General features: G+C 67.6%; 1 protein-coding gene across 5 annotated transcripts in view; it reads left to right on the top strand.

Moving 5' to 3' along the window:
- RALGDS (ral guanine nucleotide dissociation stimulator) overlaps positions 1-17,049 on the top strand; it is a 39,448-nt gene extending 22,399 nt beyond the window's left edge. For 3 of the 5 annotated variants that reach the window (XM_070066641.1, XM_070066632.1, XM_070066633.1), the window contains exons 2-18: positions 5,554-5,664; positions 6,295-6,488; positions 6,842-6,937; positions 7,346-7,539; positions 7,656-7,945; positions 8,441-8,656; positions 8,877-8,980; positions 10,786-10,870; positions 11,795-11,863; positions 12,201-12,287; positions 12,578-12,610; positions 12,826-12,947; positions 13,021-13,116; positions 13,796-14,000; positions 14,081-14,323; positions 15,342-15,456; positions 16,187-17,049. In XM_070066641.1, the coding sequence (XP_069922742.1) occupies positions 5,554-5,664; positions 6,295-6,488; positions 6,842-6,937; positions 7,346-7,539; positions 7,656-7,945; positions 8,441-8,656; positions 8,877-8,980; positions 10,786-10,870; positions 11,795-11,863; positions 12,201-12,287; positions 12,578-12,610; positions 12,826-12,947; positions 13,021-13,116; positions 13,796-14,000; positions 14,081-14,323; positions 15,342-15,456; positions 16,187-16,362 (2,436 nt within the window). In that variant the 3' untranslated portion in view covers positions 16,363-17,049. The remainder of the gene's footprint in view (positions 1-5,553; positions 5,665-6,294; positions 6,489-6,841; positions 6,938-7,345; positions 7,540-7,655; positions 7,946-8,440; positions 8,657-8,876; positions 8,981-10,785; positions 10,871-11,794; positions 11,864-12,200; positions 12,288-12,577; positions 12,611-12,825; positions 12,948-13,020; positions 13,117-13,795; positions 14,001-14,080; positions 14,324-15,341; positions 15,457-16,186) is intronic. The other 2 variants (XM_070066638.1, XM_070066639.1) reach the window with 1 other exon arrangement.
- The last annotated feature ends 5,364 nt before the right edge of the window (positions 17,050-22,413 follow it).

Here is a 22,413-nt window from a genome sequence, read left to right as displayed (position 1 = left end):
CACACACACACCGTCCTGGGGCTGGTTTCCTGGTGCCGCTCGCTTGCCTGACACGCGTGGTCCCTGTCCTGTCTGGAAACCCCCAGCACGGTTTGCTTCCCTCCCCCGTCCCCATTTCCCCAGCAAAGCCTCCGCCCAGCACTTCCCCCCCCACCCCGGGTGCCAGATGTCCTTGCACACCTGGCCATCCGCCTGTCCACACCGCTGCCCCCCGCCCGGCCAGGGCCGCAGGCACCACCGCCCCCTCATTCTGTCTGGCCTGGAGCAGCCCGGAGAGCAGCTGCCAACCCCACCTTCTAGGAAAAGGAGGCAGAGAGGTGAGGTCCCTGGTGCACAGGCACACACACGCAGCATAGACACACGCAACACACACGCACACATACACAGCACGTACACACAGCACGCACACATACGCAGCATGGACTTGGATGGGGCTGGGTTCTCTCTGGGGCTCCTGCTGTGTGCAGGGGCCAGGCCCAGGCAGCCCAGAAACCCTGAGGGAGAGTGAGGGGTGCTTCCGGCCCAGGGGAAGGCAAAATCGCTCTGGCCAGAGGTCGCTGTGGGGAGCTTCCAGGGGGATGCAGGCCCCTGGCTGGACCCCCAGGTCGGACCTCACAGCGCGTGGGAGCCCCACGTGTGTTGGGGGCGTGGTTTGCAAGGCCTGTGTCTCCCTGGGGTCAGGATTATTAATAAACCGTCTGACACGTGAAACAATGCAGCCTCTAGAGGTGTATTAGTTTGCAGGGTCACGAGCTGGTCCGTGGCAGAGACTGGACCAGACCCAGGCTGACGGCGGGGCCTGAGGGCAGTGAGGGGCGGGAAGAGTCAGGGGCGTCTCCCCGGCCTGCTGCCTCCCTCCCACCTGTCTGCTCTCCTGGTCTCGCTGTGTGGGAGCCTGAGGTTTAACCCCAGGGCACATCAGTACCTGTGACACTGGCAGCCCACAGGCCTGGCCTCAGGGGCCTGCACGTGTGTGTGCACGTGTGTGTGGCTGCAGTCTTCCAAGACGGCTTCCTGGCTGCCAAGGGCAGCCCCCAGGAGCCACAGGGCCCTCGGGTTCATGAGAGGACCGAAGGTCACCTGCCAGACCCTCGGGTTCACAGGGGCCCCAGGAGGAGGGGGGACACCTGGTGGCTGCTGGGTCCTCGTGACTTTTCTGGGTGGGCCGCCTGTGTGCTGGGAGGCGCCCAGGGCTGGTTCTGGAGCAGGGGGAGGTGGCAGGGACGGCTCTGGGAGGTGGGAGATTGCTCGCAGGCGGGACTGGGGCGCCAGGCCATTGAGAAGGGGGTCTGGTCAGTGTGACCCTGACTCTGCCCAGACAGCCCAGGGCTGGCCCACGGGGGCTGCCGGCCGCTCCCCCAGTGGCTCCTGCCCCACTCCGTGCTGTGGCTGCCTTGTCCCAGGGCTGGGCCACCCACCGTGTGGGCTCAGAAGCACCGTGCTCCCAGCCTGCTCCCGTGACGCGGCGCTCCTGGACCTAGCGCAGGAGAGAAGCGGAGCTTGAGCAGGCAGACCCCGATCTCCGCGTGGCAGCCCCCCAGGACTGCTCAGCGGAATGTGGCGCTTCCTGTCCTCCGCGGGGACTCCCTCGGCCCCTCCGTAGCCCTAGCCCTGCCCCCACGCCGGGCCTCAGTGTCCTCATCTGTACAGTGGACGCGGTGCCAGCTCCCTCCCAGGTTCTGATGGAAGACCTAGTGAGCCAGACGGCCTAACAGGAAGCTGGGCAGGCAGTGGCCCAGCCTTACGAGTACCCGCGCCCTGCGCTCTGGCTGCAGCGCCCGGCCCCGCCCGCGTGGTGCTTCCAGGACATGGCCACAAACGCCCCCCTAGAGCTGCAGGTGCCAGAGGTCTGTCCGTGCTGTGTGACCTCAGGAAGTCCTTCCTGGCTGTGGCCCTTCCCCGTGTCTGTGCAGCAGGGATCCGGCGTCTCCCCCAAAGCTGCATCGGAGGCAGGTGTGTCTCTGCAGGCCAGGGTTCAAAGCCCCGCCCTGGTTCCCGCCCTGGGCTGTGCCCTCCCTCACCTGTCAGCTGTTACGTTTGGGGGACCAGTGACCTGGGACCAGGAAGTGCTCGCCCGGGCTGGACGCCGTGGTTGGAGTTGCTGTTGAGTATGGGCCTTCAACTGGCTCCACCCTGCGCCCTCTCAGGGCCAGGCCAGGCCACGCCCCCTCTCAGGCCTTCCCCACCTGCCTGGCCGTCAGGAGCAGGGCTGCGGGAGGTCAGGGCCAGTGGCCAGTAGCGGGCAGTGCTGGCTTCCAGAGGAGATGGCCCAGCACAGGGGTCCCCGCCCCTCTTCCTGGGGTCACGGAGCTCCCTGGCTGCCGTGGAAACCGGGCCCCAGGGTAGCTCCTGACTGAGGCTGCCCCCCCGCCCCGCCAATGCAGGGCTGACCCCGTGCTGCTGGGGTCCCGCCTGCTGTGCCAAGGCCCACGTGTCCAGTTAGGGGCAGGCCTGAGGGTGGGAGGAGCCTGGAAGCCCCGTGTTCTCCTGCCCCTCCCTTGGGGTCTCTGAGTCTGGGAGCTGGGGCTGATCAGGTCGGGGTTTCTCCCCTGGACATGGACTCTGCTGGACCCCTCCCCGGGCGTCCGTCTCTGGCTGTGGAGTCGGGGGCACGGGCGGCAGCCGTGGACTCAGCGGCTGGGGGTGGGCGGCCGTCTCTGCCCTGGCTCCCATCCCGGCTCCTGCAGTGGCGTAGAGGGTGGGTTTCCAGGGCCTGCCCCCACCCCAGCCGCCCGTGGGTCTCAGGCAGGTTTCGTGAGGCTTACCTGCTCCTCCTGGCGCTGTGGGCAGGCATTGCCCACGCCACCACCATCAGGCCCCAGGGCCAGGCCCGAGCAGCGCGTCCTATGTTGCCCTCCACATCACCTATAGGGAGAGCGACTGCTACCCCCGTTCCCACTCTGAGGCCGCCAGAGCTGGGAGAGACAGGGCCCTAAGGCAGGCCTCACGCTAAGAGCCGCAGGGTGCTGGCCGGCCAGAGCTCGGGGTGATCTCAGGCGCGTGGAAGCCGCCCGCACCTGCCCACGCGGGTGGGCTGAGCCTCTCGGTGCGCAGGCCTGGGACGGCTGGACACAGAGGAGCCCATGGACGGCTCAGCCCCTCTCCACTACAGCCCCCGGCCAGGGCTCCTATGGGGGAGTCAGACTGCGGCTGGGGGCCCCCGGGGTCCTCAGGGAGCTGGACCAGAGGGGCAGTGAGGATGGGAGAAGGCGCCGCTGTGGCAGGTGCAGGTGTGAACCCCTGCTGGGGAGCGTGGCAGGTGGGGCAGGCCCCGGGGGCTGGGGATGGGCAGCAGCTCTGTCCCCATCGGGACAGATCAGGTGACACACTAGCCGGACCGCCCAGGCCTCCTCCCTGCCCCATCTGGGACTCCCGGCAGCGACCCAGGGGACAGCAGGGCCCACAGCGCACACACACACACACCCCCTGCACTGACCCAGGGGTGTTCAGAGGCTCAGATGCCCACTGTGGGGCCGTGCCCCGAGGACACAGCCGCCGTGTGGCATTCCTTTCCCGCAGCAGGCAGCTTAGAGCCGCTGGACGCCTGCCCTCTGGCGCAGGCGATTTCTCAGCATCAGCTGTTTACCAGGCCGGCCCTGCCCCGCCCCCGCGGCCTCCCCAGCCCCGCCGGCCTGGTCCCCAGGGACTCAGTGCGCTGCCTCCGTGCCCTTCCTGCTGTGCCCTGGGCTAACGGAGGGTGGCCTGCCGGGGGCAGGGCCCGGCTGCCGGCTGCTTCCCGGTTCTGTCCCCAGGACAGGGGTCGCAGCAGGGGACAAAGCCCCCCACCCTGTTCTGCGAGACAGACTGAGAGACCCTGGGAGTAAACGGGGCGTCCGCCTTCCTCCCGCTGCTGTCACGTGAAGCACCCACGGAGGACGGGGCTAACCCCCATCTGCTCCACGGGGTGCCGACTCCCCCCTCCCGTCCCAGGCGTGTGTGGCTCTCGCACTGGCCTGTACCCCCCCAACCCCGGCTGGCAGAGAGGGCCCCTTGGGGCGGTGGGAAGGCTGAGGGGTCACGTGATACCACGCAGGGATGGCCAGCTGCTGGCTGGGCTGCCGTCCGTCAGGCCCGCCTCCATTTAGGCTTGCTCAGGGAACAGAGACGCACAGGGAGCCCCCGGGGTGGGCACGGCGCTGGACCCCCAGAGGGTTAAAGTCCAGGGGCCTGGGGCAGGTGGGTCTGCGCAGCCTCCCACTCCCCGATCTCTGTCTGAGCCGAGATCCCAGTGAGAGGAGGGGAGCGGCGGGGAGAGGCCCCCAGCTGACCTGAGGCTCTGCAGGGGAGTGCTGGAGCCTGGCGCTCCAGCCCTGCCCCCGGGAGCCGGGAGGGGCGGCTGGCCGCCCCGTGTTGTGTTGGGGGCGGGGGGGGGGGTGTGTGCCGGGGCTGCGCCTGCGGTTCCGCTGACTTCCGAGAAACGCGCCCGGCCCCCCCGCGGAGGCGGAGGGCCGGAGCCGGGTGATGTCCGCGGCTTTTCCCGCTGGTACAGAGCCCGGAGTGGGAGGGCGGTCTCGGGTCAGAGGAAGTGAACTTCCGGACGGGGCTCCCAGGACCTGTGGGCAGGAGGCCCGAGGCTTGGAGTGCAGCCCACAGCGTGCTGGGCACCTGGCTTCTGCCCAGGCCTTGGGAGCAGGTCTCTGGTGGGCCCCCGGGCTGCCGGGGCGCTGGCCACCTGCACCTTCCCTGCACCCCTCGCCCCTCCCCCGCAGCCTCGGCTGGTGACCCCAATCCCCAGCTCCCTCCTGAACTCTCAGAGGCTGTCACCCCCAACTCCCCACCCCTCCCAAGCTGCCTTCCCTGAGTAGTGGTGGGCGGGAGGCTAAACGGCCTTGGCCAACCCTGAGGATGCGGCCCGGGCTGGCCTCCCCCGGGCTGGGAGGGGTAGCGCCTCGTTCCTGAAACAGGGTGTTTCTTCCACTCACTGGGGATACAGGAGGCAGCCACGTGAGGCCGCCTGGTTCCGGGTTGTGGAGCCCCCGTGCTGTCACCCACGGCCACACTGTCACATGACCGGCACCAGGAGCTGAGAGCTCTGTTGGCCAGTGGGTACGGGGTATGAATGGGCAGAAGGGGAAGGAAGTGGCCCCACGTGTGGCTGTCGGGGACGCCCCACTGCTGCCCCGCACTCGGCGCTGACTCCAGGGCTGTGCCTGGAGCTGCTGCTGCCGGCTCGCGGGGCGGAGGGGGGATGAGCGTGGGGTGACCTCGGCCGCTGGGCCTGGGGAGGCGCCCCCGACGTGGGGGTGGGGGCTGTGTAGCCTCGGGGACGGTTGCTCCTCCTTCCACCTCCGTTTACCTGTCTGGGGATTGGGTAAAGACAACAGCCGCTTTGGAGGGTCAGCGCGAAGGGTGGCGATCCTGGGTGGAGGTGGGGGGCCGGGGTGGAAGCCTGGGGGCCGCCATGTTTAATGCCCAGTGCCGGCTGGAGAGGTGGGGGCAGCGGCCGGCCACCCTGCTGTGCAGCCCGCCCTCCAGCGTCCCGGGCTGGAAGCCTGCACGGCCCGGCACACTGTGCCTGCCCTGATGGCCCCGGCCCCGGCGCTGTCTTCGCAGAACTCCACGCAGGAGATCGGTGAGGAGCTGATCAACGGGGTCATCTACTCCATCTCCCTGCGCAAGGTGCAGCTGCACCACGGAGCCAGCAAGGGGCAGCGCTGGCTCGGGGTGAGTGCAGAGTCCGCCAGGCTCGCTCCCAGGCCCCTCCCACGTGTGCCTCCCCCTGCTCACCGCCCTGCCCCTTTGCCCCCAGCCCCTGAGACCTGGCGGGCTTTGCCCCAGGCGTTCAGGGTTCCCCCATCCCCCGGCATCCCCTGGTGTCCCGTCTCCCGGCCGAGCAGGGCTGTCATTCACCTGTAGAGCTCAGGGGTCTCTGACTTGGCAACCCACCGAGAGCTTCCCCAGGGTCCTGCAGCCCGCCACGTGGCACTGCGAGGCGTCTGCGGCCACTTGGGCAGAGCTACAGGGAACCCCCTGTGTCCCCATGGTTGTTCCTTGCTCTGCTAACTGCCCCCCTGAAAGCACTGGTGTTTTCCCCATTCCCACGCCTCAAATTCTCCTTTGAAAGCCGAGAACCGGGGCTGGCATCGTGGTACGGCGAGCCGAGCCGCCGTCCGCAGTGCCAGCGTCCTGCGCCAGAGTGCTGGTTCGAGTCCCGGCCACTCCGCTTCCCATCCAGCGCCCTGCGGATGCACCGGGAACCACTGAGGGCTTGGGGGGTGGGTCTGTGCCTGTGCCGTAGCCTCCAAGCCTCCTGGGGTCGCTGCCCCTGACGGCGCCCCTCCCTCGTCCCCGCAGTGTGAGAACGAGTCGGCCCTGAACTTGTACGAGACCTGCAAGGTACGCACCGTGAAGGCGGGCACGCTGGAGAAGCTGGTGGAGCACCTGGTGCCTGCCTTCCAGGGCAGCGACCTCTCCTACGTCACCGTCTTCCTGTGCACCTACAGGGCCTTCACCACCACCCAGCAGGTCTTGGACCTGCTGTTCAAAAGGTGGGCGCCTGCACCTGCCACCATCAGGGTGCTCAGAGGGAGGCCCCCTGCCACCAAGGAGTGGGCTGCCCAGGACCGGGGGTCTTGTTTAGGGCTTTTCTCCCCTAAAGCTGTTTGCCCCAAAACGGAAGACATTCCAGATTCCGCGGGGGGGTCCCTGTCCTGGGAGTAGCCGGAACTAGAGCCCCCTGATCCCTAGAGAGCAGCTGGCTGGGCTCTCGCTCAGCAGCCGTCTGTGAGGCACTCACAGCGTGCAGCCACCCGCCCAGCCCTTAGCAGAAGCAGGGAGAGCCCCATCTGCCTGGGCTGCCCCCTGGTGGGGAGTGCCCAGTAACACCAGACGTCGTAAGCAGGTACGGTAGATGTGACGCCCTCACGGCCTCCTCTAGATACGGATGTGTCCTCCCCTACTCCAGCGAGGACGGCGGACCCCAGGACCAACTCAAGAAGTGAGTGGGCCTCCGGTCGGGGAGGGGGGGAGCAGGACCTGCAATCCCACTAGAGGGTGCCACCCACAGGAGAAGGGAGACGGGACTATGGCGGGGGACAGGCTAGCCCACCCTGTCCTGTCTCGGCCTGGACGGGAGGTGGGGAGCAGCCAGCTCACACACCTGGGGGCTCCCTGGCACGGCGGGGGGGGGGGTCTTCGCAGGGAGCCAGGGCCCCAGAACCCACCGGAGAGGGAGGACGGGTGCCTCGCCGGCTGGGCTGCGTTCCAGTGGGGGCAGGGGCAGGCCGCGGGCGGGGGGCTCCCTGGGGGAGAGGGATCCCTCCGTGCAGGCCCTGCACAGCCGCGGGGGTGTGGGAGGACCAGGAGGCCTGGCGCCTAAGCCTGCTGGCCGCCCGCCTGCCCCCAGTGCCATCTCCTCCATCCTGGGCACCTGGCTGGACCAGTACTCGGAGGACTTCTGCCAGCCCCCGGACTTCCCCTGCCTCAAGCAGCTGGTGGCCTACGTGCAGCTCAACATGCCCGGCTCGGACCTGGAGCGCCGGGCGCACCTGCTGCTGGCCCAACTCGAGGACCCGGAGCGCGGGGACCCCGAGCCCGAGGGTGCGTGAGAGCGGGGGCAGGCCAGGCTCCTCTGGATGTTGGGGTGTGGGCGCCCGCTGTCTCCGGGGAGGCAGCCGGGAAGGCGGTGGCCTAGGTGACCCCTCCTCCTTCTGCAGCTCTGTCGCCGGCTCCGGTGCCAGCTCTCGCACCCAGTCCCGAGCCGGAGCCCGACGCGGTCCTCGCGCCGGTCCTGGACCTGCAGCCCGCCCCGGCGCCCGCCGCAGAGCTGGCGGCAGAGCTGGAGGCGGCTCTGTCGCAGACCCTGGAGCTGGACGCGGCTCCCGGACCGGGGCCACCCTTAGAGCCTCCCTGGGCGGCTGCCGAGGACGGGCTGAGCCCGGAGAAGCCGCGCCTCCTGGTCTTCCCGCCCGAGCTGGTGGCCGAGCAGTTCACGCTGATGGACGCGGTGAGTGGCTCAGCTGCCCCGGCTGCCCGTGCCCGGCCCGGGCCCCTCCGCCACCAGCCAGGCTGCTTAGCCCCAAGGCCTCGAGCACCCCTGGGCAGTGAAGGAGGCCCCGCCCTCTGCGGCGCGACTGCAGATGGGACAGATGGACAGAGACAGGCCTACCCCTGGGCCCCCCATCTGCCCAGGAAGCCCCACCGGCTCAGCACACATTAGGCACCTCGTGTTTGTATGAGTCCATGGGCAGACACTGGCTGTGCGTCTGGACAGGGCGATGGGTGATGGGGGGGTGCCACCCGACACAGGCAGGTGGAGGCGTTTGGACCTGGTGAGGATTCCTGGTCCTCGGAGCTGGGCGCCCTCCATGGGCAGGCACAGAGACCCCAGCCCCACCCCCAGAAGGGCTGAGCTGCAGCTCAGGCCCCGGGCCCCAGGCAGGGACGAGGGTGGCGGCGGAGCCGGGAGCCGGGAGACGCAGTGACGCCGCGCCTTCCCCAGGAGCTGTTCAAGAAGGTGGTGCCGTACCACTGCCTGGGCTCCATCTGGTCGCAGCGGGACAAGAAGGGCAAGGAGCACCTGGCGCCCACCATCCGCGCCACCGTCACCCAGTTCAACAGCGTGGCCAACTGCGTCATCACCACGTGCCTCGGGGACCGCGGCATGAAGGCGCTGGACAGGGCCCGGGTGGTGGAGCACTGGATAGAGGTGGCCCGGGTAGGCCGGGGGCCCTGGGACCCCCCCGCCCCGCCGCTCTCAGGACGTGGCCTGGGGTCCGAGGGCTGGCCTGGCCGCTGCCTGGCCGCTCGCTCCCTCGCCACGCCCTGCTCGGCAGACCTGGGGTCCTCACGCCTCCCCGTTCCGGGGCTGGGGGCGGGGTCCTGGGCCGGACCGAGGCCTGAGGCTGCGACCCCTCTCACGGCCCCCTCCCCCCCAGGAGTGTCGGCTCCTCAAGAACTTCTCGTCGCTCTACGCCATCCTCTCCGCGCTGCAGAGCAACGCCATCCACCGGCTCAAGAAGACGTGGGAGGAGGTGTCCAGGTGGGCGGGCGCCCCGTGGGAGGAGGTGTCCAGGTGGGCGGGCGCCCCGTGGGAGGAGGTGTCCAGGTGGGCGGGCGCCCCGTGGGAGGAGGTGTCCAGGTGGGCGGGCGCCCCGTGGGAGGGGGCGTCCAGGTGGGCGGGCGCCCCGTGGGAGGGGGCGTCCGGGCGGGCGGGCGCCCCGTGGGAGGAGGTGTCCAGGTGGGCGGGCGCCCCGTGGGAGGAGGTGTCCGGGCGGGCGGGCGCCCCGTGGGAGGAGGTGTCCAGGTGGGCGGGCGCCCCGTGGGAGGGGGCGTCCGGGCGGGCGGGCGCCCCGTGGGAGGAGGTGTCCAGGTGGGCGGGCGCCCCGTGGGAGGGGGCGTCCGGGTGGGCGGGCGCCCCGTGGGAGGGGGCGTCCGGGCGGGCGGGCGCCCCGTGGGAGGAGGTGTCCGGGTGGGCGGGCGCCCCGTGGGAGGGGGCGGCCGGGCGGGCGGGCGCCCCGTGGGAGGGGGCGTCCGGGCGGGCGGGCGCCCCGTGGGAGGAGGCGTCCAGGTGGGCGGGCGCCCCGTGGGAGGGGGCGGCCGGGCGGGCGGGCGCCCCGTGGGAGGGGGCATCCGGGTGGGCGGGCGCCCCGTGGGAGGAGGTGTCCAGGTGGGCAGGCACCCAGTGGGAGGAGGTGTCCAGGTGGGCAGGCGCCCCGTGGGAGGGGGCGTCCGGGCGGGCGGGCGCCCTGTGGGAGGAGACGTCCGGGTGGGCGGGCGCCCCGTGGGAGGAGGTGTCCAGGTGGGCAGGCACCCAGTGGGAGGAGGTGTCCAGGTGGGCAGGCGCCCCGTGGGAGGGGGCGGCCGGGCGGGCGGGCGCCCCGTGGGAGGGGGCATCCGGGTGGGCGGGCACCCTGTGGGAGGAGGTGTCCAGGTGGGCAGGCACCCAGTGGGAGGAGGTGTCCAGGTGGGCAGGCGCCCCGTGGGAGGGGGCGGCCGGGCGGGCGGGCGCCCCGTGGGAGGGGGCGTCCGGGCGGGCGGGCGCCCCGTGGGAGGAGGCGTCCAGGTGGGCGGGCGCCCTGTGGGAGGAGGCTCCGGGTGGGCTTCCTGCCCCGTGGGAGGGGGCGTCCGGGCGGGCGGGCGCCCCGTGGGAGGAGGCGTCCAGGTGGGCAGGCACCCCGTGGGAGGGGGTGTCCGGGTGGGCTTCCCGCCCTGTGGGAGGAGGCTCCGGGTGGGCTTCCTGCCCCGTGGGAGGGGGCGTCCGGGCGGGCGGGCACCCTGTGGGAGGGGGCGTCCGGGCGGGCGGGCGCCCCGTGGGAGGAGGTGTCCAGGTGGGCGGGCGCCCTTTGGGAGGAGGTGTCCAGGTGGGTGGGCGCCCCGTGGGAGGAGGTGTCCAGGTGGGCTTCCTGCCCTGTGGGAGGAGGCTCCGGGTGGGCTTCCTGCCCCGTGGGAGGGGGCGTCCGGGTGGGCGGGCGCCCTGTGGGAGGAGGTGTCCAGGTGGGCTTCCTGCCCTGTGGGAGGAGGTGTCCAGGTGGGCGGGCGCCCTGTGGGAGGAGGTGTCCAGGTGGGCTTCCCGCCCTGTGGGAGCCCCAGGTGGGCGGGCGCCACCCCCAGTGCACTGTGACCATGGGGTCCCAGAAGGACAGGTTCAGCCGGGGACGGGGCCGGGCTGCCCCAGACGTCGTCCTGTGTTTTCATCAAAGTCGCAGGGCTTCCTGTCCCTGTGAGGTCCAGACAGGGCCCCTCAGGAACGCCTGGGGCGGGGGCGGGGCGGCACCGGGTTTCCAGGGCCCCTGCTGGAGTCGTGTCCCCCCCAGCTCTCACCTGCCCTCCCCCGCCCTCCTGCAGGGACAGCTTCCGAATCTTCCAGAAACTGTCGGAGATCTTCTCGGACGAGAACAACTACTCCCTGAGCAGAGAGCTGCTCATCAAGGTGGGGGTGGGGGGCGCGTGGTGGCGTCTGGGGGAGCAGGAGGTGTGAGCAGTGAGTCACTAGGTGTAGTCCCAGGAAGGACCCAGGAGTGGGCAGGGGTAGCAGGTGCCCGGCCTCCTGGGTGCTCCCGGATGCGAGGTTTGGCATCACCCAGACTGCCGGGTGCATGGAAGGGTCGGTGGCTCCTGCCCCAGACCAGCCCGGCCTGCCCAGAGCCAGACGCGGGTGCACCCTGCCAGTGCCCCCCGCTCTGCCCCAGCTGCCGCTGCTCGGCCACAGACGAGTCTGGGCGTCTGGCCGTGGGCTGGCCGGCCCTGACCTGTGCCCAGATGCCTCGGGAGAGGCAGGTCCTCCGCTCGTGTGAGCGGGTCCTCCGTGGGCCCTCCCTCGCCGGACCTCAGAAGCTTCCCCACATGGAGGAAGCACTGGCTCTCCGGGCAGTCGGAGCCGGCACCTGCGCCCCCTCGTGGGTGGCGCTCCCTCTGCCTCGGGCCCGGCCTGCGGAGCCAGCCCTGCCGGGACGCCCGAGATGCCCCGTCCTCTGGGCGCTCACCGAGAGCGCACCGGCTGGGCCGCTGTCCCCCACCCCACCCCGAGTCCCCGTGGAACCCCGGGCAAGTCGCTGCCACCCCCGGGCCTCAGTTTACTCGTCTGGGAAATGGAGGTGTTGCGGCCGTGAGGTGCCGACCTCACAACGAGGGCCACAAGGTTTGAGAGAGGAGAGACGCGGGGCGGCCCCACCCACAGCCGGGCAGGGCCAGGCCGCAGCAGTAACGGGAACGTGGTCTCACACCCTCGGCAGCCCCGGGGCGGGCGTGGGAACAGCTCAGCGGGCGCAGGGGTCCTGCTGGGACCCAGTGCCAGAGGGACGGCCAGGGCTGTGGGGGGGGAAGACCCCGCTGAGCCCGTCCTCTGCCCCCGCAGGAGGGGACCTCCAAGTTTGCCACCCTGGAGATGAACCCCAGGAGAGCCCAGCGGCGGCAGAGAGAGATGGTGAGTGCGCTCAGGCGGCTGGCGCAGGGGCCGGCCTGGGGGTCGGGAGGAGGGGTGCCCCCAGACGTGCCCTGGCCTCCTGGTAACATGGGGGACCAGCTGTGGCCACCAGAGCCAGGGCCTGGCAGAGCCCTCAGGACGGAGGAACCAGGGCCCTGTAGCCTTGCGATTTGCAAAACGCCAGCCTGAGAGGTGGCCAGAGGGAGCCTGGGGTCAGGAGCGGGGTGGGGAGGTGGCCGAGGGTACCCCGGCTGCTCCAGGTAGGGGTCAGGCTGAGAAGCCTTCGGAGTGGGGCGGGGACAGGACCCTGCTGCTCACCCCCCACCCTGTGCCGCAGGGAGTCATCCAGGGGACCGTCCCCTACCTGGGCACCTTCCTCACCGACCTGGTGATGCTGGACACGGCCATGAAGGACTATCTCTATGTGAGTGAGCCCGGGGACGAGGCGGGGGTGCCGAGGCCCGAGCTAGCACCGGGCCCGTCCCACCCGGAGCTGCCTGGCTGCAGAGCTGCAGGAGGGTTTGGCGGAGCTGGGCACAGCACGCCCGCGGGCAGTGGCCATGGGCGGGGTGCGGCCCCTCCGTGGGTGGGCGAGCAGTCCTGAGCCTGTGCACCCAGGTCCCCTGCTGGTGCGGGCATCTGCGCCCTGCCCCCTGGTGGGCACGCGAGGTATTGCAGCGTGGGCGGGCGGTGGTGACCGGCTCTGTCCTGCAGGGGCGGCTGATCAACTTCGAGAAGAGGAGGAAGGTGAGCCCCTCACCCCCCGGGGAAGACGGGGTGGGGCCCGCCTGCCTCCCCACCCCCCTGGACTCGGGGACCTGTGGGTGCAGAGGGAAGGGCCCCTCCCGCCGGGGCCATCCTGGTCGGGCTGTTGGCAGCCCTCTCTGGGAATGGGAGGGTCCCCGGGGGGAGTGGGGGGAGGAGGAGCCGAGAGCGACGCCCCCCCGGCCTCCCCTGCGCAGGAGTTCGAGGTGATAGCGCAGATCAAGCTGCTGCAGTCGGCCTGCAACAACTACAGCATCGCGCCCGAGGAGCGGTTCCGGGCCTGGTTCCGCGCCGTGGCCCGGCTCAGCGAGGCCGAGAGGTGAGGCCGGGCAGGAGAGCGGGCGGGCGGCGGTGGCCAGGCCGCGGGAGCCTCACGGCCGCCCTGCCCGCAGCTACAACCTGTCGTGCGAGCTGGAGCCGCCGTCCGAGTCGGCCAGCAACACGCTCAAGGCCAAGAAGAACACGGCCATCGTCAAGCGCTGGAGCGAGTGAGTGCCTGGGCCCGGCGGGCGGGGTGGTGCGAGCGCCCCCTGCTGGCGGGCCCTGGGACAGACACCTGGCGGGCCCTGGGACACAGATGCCTGGCGCCCCCTGCTGGTGGGCCCTGGGACAGACACCGAGTGCCCCCTGCTGGCGGGCCCTGGACAGACACCTGGCGCCCCCTGCTGGCGGGCCCTGGACACATTCACCGAGCGCCCCCTGCTGGCGGGCCCTGGGACACAGACACCTGGTGCCCCCTGCTGGCCAACCCTGGGAACCAGGTTGCAGGTGCCCCCTGCTGGCAGGCCCTGGGACACAGACACCTGGCGCCTCCTGCTGGGGGGCCCTGGGACACTCACACCTGGTGCCCCCTGCTGGCGGGCCCTGGGACACAGACACCTGGCGGGCCCTGGGACACAGACACCTGGCGCCCCCTGCTGGTGGGCCCTGGGACAGACACTGAGTGCCGCCTGCTGGCAGGCCCTGGGACAGACACTGAGCGCCCCCTGCTGGTGGGCCCTGGGACACAGACACATGGCGCCCCCTGCTGGCAGGCCCTGGGACACAGACACCTGGCGCCCCCTGCTGGTGGGCCCCGGGAAACGTGGCCGGGCCCTGGCCTGGGGCAGAGACGGGGTGGCGTGCGCCCTGGGGGAGACCTCTCAGTGAGCCGGGTGTTCTGTGCAGCCGCCAGGCCCCCAGCACAGAGCTCAGCAGGAGCGGCAGCTGCCACTCCAAGTCCTGCGACCAGCTCAGGTGCGGCCCCTACCTCAGCGGCGGGGACCTGGCTGACGCGCTCAGCGTGCACTCGGCCGGCTCCTCCAGCTCCGACGTGGAGGAGATCTCCAACGCGAGCTTCGTCCCCGAGTCCCCGGACGCACAGGAGAAGAAGGTGAAGCCCCTCCCCCGCTCCCCCGCGCCGCCCCCCTGCAGGCCCCGGGACTCGGGCTGACCCTGCTGCCGTCCCCGCAGTTCTGGGAGTCCACCTCCCAGTCGTCCCCGGAGACCTCCGGCCTCAGCTCGGGCTCCAGCAGCACCTCGTCCTCGTCGGCCTCCACCACCCCCGTGGCCGCCGCGCGCACGCACAAGCGCTCCGTGTCGGGGGCCTGCAGCTACAGCCCCTCCCCGCCGCTCTACAACCAGCAGGTGGGCGACCGCTGCGTCATCCGCGTCAGCCTGGACGTGGACAACGGCAACATGTACAAGAGCATCCTGGTGAGTGCAGGCCGCGGGTGGAGGGGCGGGGAGGGGGAGGGGAGGGGAGGGGCAGCTGGCATCCGAGTCAGGCCATGCTGCATGGGGAGGGGCGGGCCGGGAGAGGGGAGGGGCGGGGAGGGGCGGCCGAGTGAGGCCGTGCTGCACGGGGAGGGGTGGGGAGGGGCGGCCCGCATCCAAGATGGCCATGCTGCACAGGGAGGGGCGGGCCGTGGGAGGAAAGGGGAGGGCAGGGGGGGCAGCCGGCACCAGAGTGAGGCCGTGCTGCACGGGGAGGGGCAGGGCGGGGAGGGGAGGGGAGGGGCAGCCGGCACCCGAGTCAGGCCGTGCTTCACGGGGAGGGGCGGGGAGGGGCGGGCCATGGGAGGGAAGGGGAGGGCAGAGGAGGGGTGGCCGGCACCGAGTCAGGCCGTGCTGCACAGGGAGGGGCGGGCCGTGGGAGGGAAGGGGAGGGGAGGGGGGACGGCCGGCACCGAGTGAGGCCGTGCTGCACGGGGAGGCGGAGGCGGAGTCGGCCTCCCTGAGGGGCTGCACCCGCCCGGATTCGCAGGCTCCCGCTGGGGGGTTCGCAGGTGGAGCCCTGGGCTGTGCTCCAGGAGTGTGCAGGGCTGAGGGTGGGGTGGGCTTCTCACCCCGAGGCCTGCCGTGGCGTCGGAGCCGCTGGGTCCCCCCACACACACCGCACCCCCGTGCCGGGTCAGACGCCCCATGGTACACACACGTCCCGCACCAGAGGCCAGCGTGGCTGTCATGGGGCCGCCCCACCCGGGCGAGCTTGTATCGGGCAGCCAGGGTTGCAGCCGGGCCACCCGGCGCGGCAGCCGCGGCTCCTGGCTCACCTCCGGGCTCCTTGGTCCTGTCCAGCAGAGCAGCCCCTGCCCCGGGCAGCGTGGGACGAGGGGCGGGACCGTTCCGGGGGAGCAGAGGAAGGGTCCCCACCCGGCCTGAGGCCGCGAGCCCCTCTGTTCAGTGGCAGCCCAGGGCCCGGCCTGATGGGCTGTCCCCCACCCCGATCCAGGTGACCAGCCAGGACAAGGCTCCGACGGTCATCCGCAAGGCCATGGACAAGCACAACCTGGACGAGGATGAGCCCGAGGACTACGAGCTGGTGCAGGTCATCTCAGACGACCGCAGTACGTCCGAGGCCGGGGGTGGGGCGGGGCGCGGGTCCGAGGGGCGGGGCTCGGGCAGGCCGGGGGCGGGGCGGGGCGGAGCGCGGATCCGAGGGGCGGGGCGCGGGCAGGCCAGGGGCGGGGCAGAGCAAGGGTCCGAGGAGCGGGGCTCGGGCAGACGGGGGGCGGGGTGGGGCCTGGATCCGAGGGGCGGGGCAGAGCTCGGATCCGAGGGGCGGGGCTCGGGCAGCGGGGGCGGGGGGGGCCGCTTGTCTCACCTCAGGGCTTTAGAGAGAGCCCTGGCTGCCACAGGCTGCGGGTCACGGCCAGGTGCAGGCTGAGATGCCCTGGACAGCTGGACGCCTCTTACAGAAAGGGCGAGGCCGAGGGCGTGGAAGCAGAGCCATGGGGTGTCCATGGGAGCCCGGGGCCGGCCCAGCCATGGCGGACTGCAGGCTGCGGGCCTGGGGGCCAGAGAGGAAGGACTTGCCGGTGCCCTGGGGTCCTGGGAGGCTCGCAGCTGAGTGGTGCAGGACCCGGGCGGCTTGGCTGAGTGGGCAGCAGGGGGCAGCCCCTTCTGCAGCCGCGGCGGATGGGCTCCGTGGCGACCATGGCGCAGCCTGTCCCCAGGCGCCGCATGGGGAGCCTCAGGCCGGCAGCCCAGGCCTGTCCTCGTCAGGGCTCTCGGGGGTGCGTGGTGAGGCGTCCCACCGAGCCCCCACGAGCGCCCTCCCCCGCCCCGCCCCCCCAGAGCTGAAGATCCCCGAGAACGCCAATGTGTTCTACGCCATGAACTCGACGGCCAACTACGACTTCATCCTGAAGAAGCGGACCTTCTCCAAGGGGGCCAAGCTCAAGCACGGAGCCAGCTCCACCCTGCCCCGCGTGAAGCAGAAGGGGCTCAAGATCGCCAAGGGCATCTTCTAAGGACGCCTCCCCGGGACCGGCCGGCACCGGCAGACTGGACTGGCTCAGGCCCAGCAGGTGCCCCGTGCCCGCCCCAGACGCCTGTCACCTGGCCCCCTCCCGCTGCCGGGAGTGACGCCCGCCCGCCGCGGGCTGACCTGGCCTCCGGGGCCGCTTGCTGCCTTAGGTGCCTTGTGCCCTCTGGAACCAGAGGAGCCCTCCCAGGTGCGGGGCACCCCAGGGCACCCTCACCCTGCGGGCCAGACCACTGCCGTTCTCTCCTCGTGCCCACGGGCACTGGCCTGCGACCCTCGAAGGGGCCCGGCCCCTCCTGCCACCACCGTGGCCTTCCCCGGGCTGCACCAAAGATCCCACCGTCGGGGCCGAGTGAGAACGAGGGGCTCCCGCCCACCGCGCGCCCGGCCCCTTCGCAGCAGGGGAGGGGGAGCCCCTCTCGTGGACCCCTCCCGTGGACGGTCCACTCCCGTGGACGGTCCCACTGGTGCAAATCTCAAGCCACTGCAAGTGCCACTCACACTGCGTCCTGGGCCAGCCGAGACCACAGAAGACGGGGTCGTGGGGGAGGGGGAGGGCCGTGGAGTATTTGTATAAAACAAAAATGTTTACCATGGGGGGGGCGATATTTATTTGATGTAAATAGTAAATGCTAGACTTGAATATTATATTAAAATCCTGTTTCTTACGATAGCCTGGTGGTCGTGGTTCCGTTCTTCCATCTCCTGTGTTAGAGTGAGAGGGAGACTCAGTCCCGTGTTCCGAGAAGAGATCTCTCAGGAGAATCCGTCCGTCTCACGCAGGGGAGGCCGGAGGGGCCGGCGTCCCCGCGCAGGTGCACTGGAGCAGACAGAGCAGGCGTCCCTCTCGGTGGAAAAGCTGAGCTGGGTGCCGGGGCGGCCCCTCGGCGCGGTGCCTGCCGCCTGCCGCCCAGCTGTGTGGAATCCTGAAGCCGGGAAGGTGGACACTTTAGGTTTGTAACTCCCCTTCCAGATCCTCACAAGGCCATATAAGCTGTGTTAGCGGGAGCACGGGGTAGAAAGACGGGATCTGTGCCAGTACCAAGCAAGAGGAATGGAGCCGTGGTAACAGCCGAGTGAGTGGTGGCCGGCGCCGTGGCGTAGTGGGCTAAGCCTCCACCTGCAGCGCCAGCATCCCATACGGACACTGGTTCAAGTCCTGGCTGCTCCTCTTCCGATCCAGTTCTGTGCTGTGGCCTGGGAAACAGTGGAGGAGGCCCACGTGCTTGGACCCTGCACCCGCATGGGAGACCCGGAGGAAGCTCCTGACTCCTGGCTTCGGATCAGCCCAGCTTCGGTCGTTGCAGCCATTTGGGGAGTGAGCCAGTGGGTGGAGGACCTTTCTCTCTCCCTCTCTAACTCTGCCTCTCAAATAAATAAGTCTTTAAAAAAAAAAAAAGAAAGTAAGCATGTTCTGCAGCTAAGCTGGCACTGTTCAGACGACGATGTACAATTTCATGATGCCCAGTGTGACCCCAGGGCGACCTTGGAGGGTCCGGAAAGCGCACAGAAATGGAAAGAAGGGAATCGACAGGACTGCAAAAAAGAAGCAAAAAAACGGAATCCCCACAAATGGAGGCGGGGGGGGGGGTGACACAGAGAAAACCAGCAGCTAAATGGCAGGCACGGAGGCTGGCAGTGTGGCGCAGTAGGTTAAGCCGCCTCCTGCAGCGCTTGCATCCCATGGGGCGCAGGTTCGAGTCCCGGCTGCTCCACTTCCAATCCCGCTCCCTGCTGGTGGCCGGACAGCAGCACAGGTGACCCGAGTGCTTGGTTCCCTGCAGCCTCGTAAGAGACTGGAAGAAGCTCCAGGCTCCTGGCTTGGGCCCATCAGCCCAGCTCCAGCCATTGCAGGCACGGGGGAAGTGAACCAGTGGATGGAAGATCTCTCTCTCCTCTTTCTCTCTCCCTGTAACTCTCCCTCTCAAGTAAATGTAAATAAATAAAATCTTTAAAAAATAAATCTAACAAATCTTTATATAAACAAATGGCAGAAGTGAGGCCTGCCTTCCTAGTAACTGCTAAAAACACAAATGGGCTAAACTCTCCAATTTTTTTTTTTTTTTGACAGAGTTAGTGAGAGAGAGAGAAAGGTCTTCCTTTTTCTGTTGGTTCACTCCCCAAGTGGCTGCTATGGCCGGCGCATTGCAGCTGGTGTGCTGCGCCGATGCAAAGCCAGGAGCCAGGTGCTTCTTCTGGTCTCCCATGCGGGTGCAGGGCCCAAGCACCTGGGCCATCCTCCACTGCACTCCCGGGCCACAGCAGAGAGCTGGCCTGGAAGAGGGGCAACCGGGACAGAATCCAGCGCCCTGACCGGAACTAGAACCTGGTGTGGCGGCACTGCAGGCAGAGGATTAGCTTAGTGAGCGACGGCACCAGCTAAACTCTCCAATTAAAAGGCAGAGATGGACAGAGTAGATTTTTTAGTTTAATCTATTCATGACCCAAAGGAACCTAGCTTTGAATACAAGAGTATGAAAGTGTGGGAAAAGGTATTCCATGAAAATGGTATATCTTAATAACGGCTATTGTCAGACAAAGCAGATTTTAAATCAGAAAGGTAACAAGAGACACAGGTCATTGTGTGTTGGTAAAAGGTTCAGTTAACCAAGAAGATACAATAATTGCAAACACGTACACGTCTAATAACATTCCCAAAATATGCCAAAACGCAACAGGCATGATGAAGGGCCAGAAAGGAGAGCTGAGGAAACGCACGCGTGAGCCCGGTCGTGGTCATGGACGTGGACGTGGTCGTGGACGTGGACCAAGCAGACAGCACATCGAGCGCCCCCGGCTGCACGTGGAGCGGCCTCCACGATGGGCCGCACGCTCACTCCGAGACTGGCTCTGGGACGTGGGGGACAGCGGCCTTGACAGCCACGGCAGAGGGAGATGCGAAGTCAGCGGCAGGAGGAAGCAACGCTGCGAGACGACGGGAACATTCATCCACACGTGCCGAGACAGGCCCAGAGAAGGAGGTCCCACGGGGAGCTGGGGGGACGGGGAGATCAAACCATGACGTACCGAACTGGGGCATGCAGTGCTCGGACAGAAAGCGTTGGCTGTAAAGGACCCACGTTCAAAAGGAGCCACTCCCACTGACAACTGACTGCAGGCCTCGAATGCTTTAGACAAACCAGTGTGCGAGAACTGGCCACCGACAGGAGGGCCGAGAGACGGAGAAAGGCTGACGCATCGAGGATTGCGGGAGGTGCCAGGAACTTGGACAGAAGTGTGTCTTGGGTGACGGCCAGACAGGGCACACAGGGCAACAGACAGAAGTGGCTTAGGGCTGGCGGAAAAGCACTAATACCCAGTGTAGTGCCCAGGTGTCAGATGGGAGCAGCACATTGTCTTAACAACTTTGCTTATCACGTGGAGCTGAGTATGGCTGCCAGGGCAAGATGGTGGTTACAGCCAAGATGGCTGCCAGGGCAAGATGGCGGTTACAGCCAAGATGGCATTACAGCCAAGATGGCATTACAGCCAAGATGGCGGTTACAGCCAACATGGCGTTACAGCCAAGATGGCGTTACAGCCAAGATGGCGGTTACAGCCAAGATGGCGTTACAGCCAAGATGGCCGTTACAGCCAAGATAGCGGTTACAGCCAAGATGGCGGTTACAGCCAAGATGGCGTTACAGCCAAGATGGCCGTTACAGCCAAGATGGCGGTTACAGCCAAGATGGCGGTTACAGCCAAGATGGCGGCAGTCGCAGCCCACTGAATCCTACACAAAGGAACTCAAAAAAGAGCAAACTAAACCCAAAGCTAACAAAGAGGAAGTGGTAAAGATTACTGCTGAGATAAACAGAACCAGCAAAGCCAAGAGTCGGCAAAACCTCTAGCTGCATTGACAAAAAAAAGATTCTGGGGGCCAGTGCTGTGGCACAGGAGGTTAAAGCCCTGGCCTGCAGTGCTGGCATCCCACGTGGGCGCCGGTTCGAGGCCCAGCTGCTTCACTTCTGATCTAGTTCTCTGCTATGGCCTGGGAAAACAGCAGAAGATGGCCCAAGCCCTTGGGCCCCTGCACCTGTGTGGGAGACCCGGAAGAAGCTCCTGGCTCCTGGATTCGGATCGGCGCAGCTCCAGCCATTGTAGTCATTTGGGGAGTGAACCAACAGATGGAAAACCTCTCTCTCTGGCTCTACCTCTCTCTGTAACTCTGTCTTTCAAAGAAATAAAAATAATTCTAAAAAAGACTCCAATCACTAGCCTTTGAAATGGAAGGGGAGACGAGACCTACACCAACTTTGCAGGAATCAAATGGGTTGTAAAAATGCTGTGTCCAAGCCGGCGCCGCGGCTCAACAGGCTAATCCTCCACCTTGCGGTGCCAGCACACCGGGTTCTAGTCCCGGTCGGGGTGCCGGATTCTGTCCCGGTTGCCCCTCTTCCAGGCCAGCTCTCTGCTGTGGCCAGGGAGTGCAGTGGAGGATGGCCCAAGTACTTGGGCCCTGCACCCCATGGGAGACCAGGATAAGTACCTGGCTCCTGCCTTCGGATCAGCGCAGTGCGCCAGCCGTGGCGGCCATTGGAGGGTGAACCAATGGAAAGAAGACCTTTCTCTCTGTCTCTCACTGTCCACTCTGCCTGTCAAAAAAAAAAAAAAAATGCTGCGTCCCATTGCGAGCTAACACAGAGGTGTGCTTCTTGGCTGTGGAAGGGAATGGTGGTCTGGTATCCGCGCTCCAACGGGCCTGAGCCTTGCAAACATTAGGTGCTGATAGGAATCATCTAGAACAGGCAAATGCGTAGGGACGACAGAGGACCGGTTTCCATGGGAGAACTGCCGTCCAGTGGACGCGGGTTATGCGGGTTCTGGTTGGGGTGATGAGCGAGTGCCGGCGGGGGCGGCGATGGTCACCCGGCAGTGTACCAGGTGAAGGTCGTTTGCCCCGTTGAGTCAGGGGCCAGCGTTGTAGGGCGGCAGGTTCAGCCACCGCCTGCACTCAGGCACCCCATGCAGGCTCCAGTGCGAGTCCCGGCTGCTCCACTTCCAATCCAGCTCTCTGCTGATGCACCTGGGAAAGCAGCAGAGGACGGCCCACGTGCTTGGGCCCCCGCCACCCACTTGGGAGACCCGGCTGGAGCTCCAGGCTCCTGGCGTCTGCCTGGCCCAGTCCTAGCCCGTCACATTTAGGATTGTTTCCAACCTTTATGGGCCATTTCTGACCCAGGAAGGTGGACAGTCCTTTCTACGGCTCTGCCGAAAGAGGAGCTTACTCCGCATGTTTTCTCGGGGTTCGGTTTTGACCACCGACTTGGGAAAACCTTTGGAAGGTGGTAGGGAAACTGCATGCAATACGACGCGCACTGCAGACAGCAGACGCCGGGGCGGCCCTCCCCCGAGCCTGCAACCCATGCTGCTGACCACAGAGTTCCTCCTTCTTTGGTTTTGTGTCCGGGGAGATTTCCTGGTGCAGCGTTTAAGGTCACGATGGCCCTCGTCCCGTGAATGGGGGTCCCCCACATTCCTGCAGGTTTTTTTTTCTTTTTTATTTATTTGACAGGCAGGGTTAGACAGTGAGAGAGAGACAGAGAGAAAGTTCTTCCTTCCATTGGTTCACCCCCCAAATGGCCGCCACGGCCAGTGCTGCGCCGATCCGAAGCCAGGAGCCAGGTGCTTCTCCTGGTCTCCCATGTGGGTGCAGGGGCTCAAGCACTTGGGCCATCCTCCACTGCCCTCCCGGGCCGCAGCAGAGAGCTGGACTGGAAGAGGAGCAGCCAGGACTAGAACCCGGCGCCCATATGGGATGCCGGCGCTGCAGGCGGAGGATTAACCTAGTGAGCCACGGCGCCGGCTCCCTGCAGTTTCAATGACGTCATTTATAAGGAAGCCCCCAGCAGGCCCCCGCCCCCGTGTGGGGCACATTGTGGCCACTCCTGGCTACACACACGCATACACACACACACACACACACGCATGCGTGCGGCTGAGCTGCACCTGTCCCCTCCTCGCTACAGTGACGGCAGTGCTGGGGACTTCCCGGAGCCCGGGCACGGCTGGAGGTGAAGAGGTGGTGCTCTGGGCC

This window comes from Oryctolagus cuniculus, chromosome 1 (assembly GCF_964237555.1).
Source record: "Oryctolagus cuniculus chromosome 1, mOryCun1.1, whole genome shotgun sequence".
Lineage (NCBI taxonomy): Eukaryota > Metazoa > Chordata > Mammalia > Lagomorpha > Leporidae > Oryctolagus > Oryctolagus cuniculus.
The sequence above is the reverse complement of the archived record's forward strand: the minus strand, read 5'-3'. Positions and strand labels throughout refer to the sequence as shown.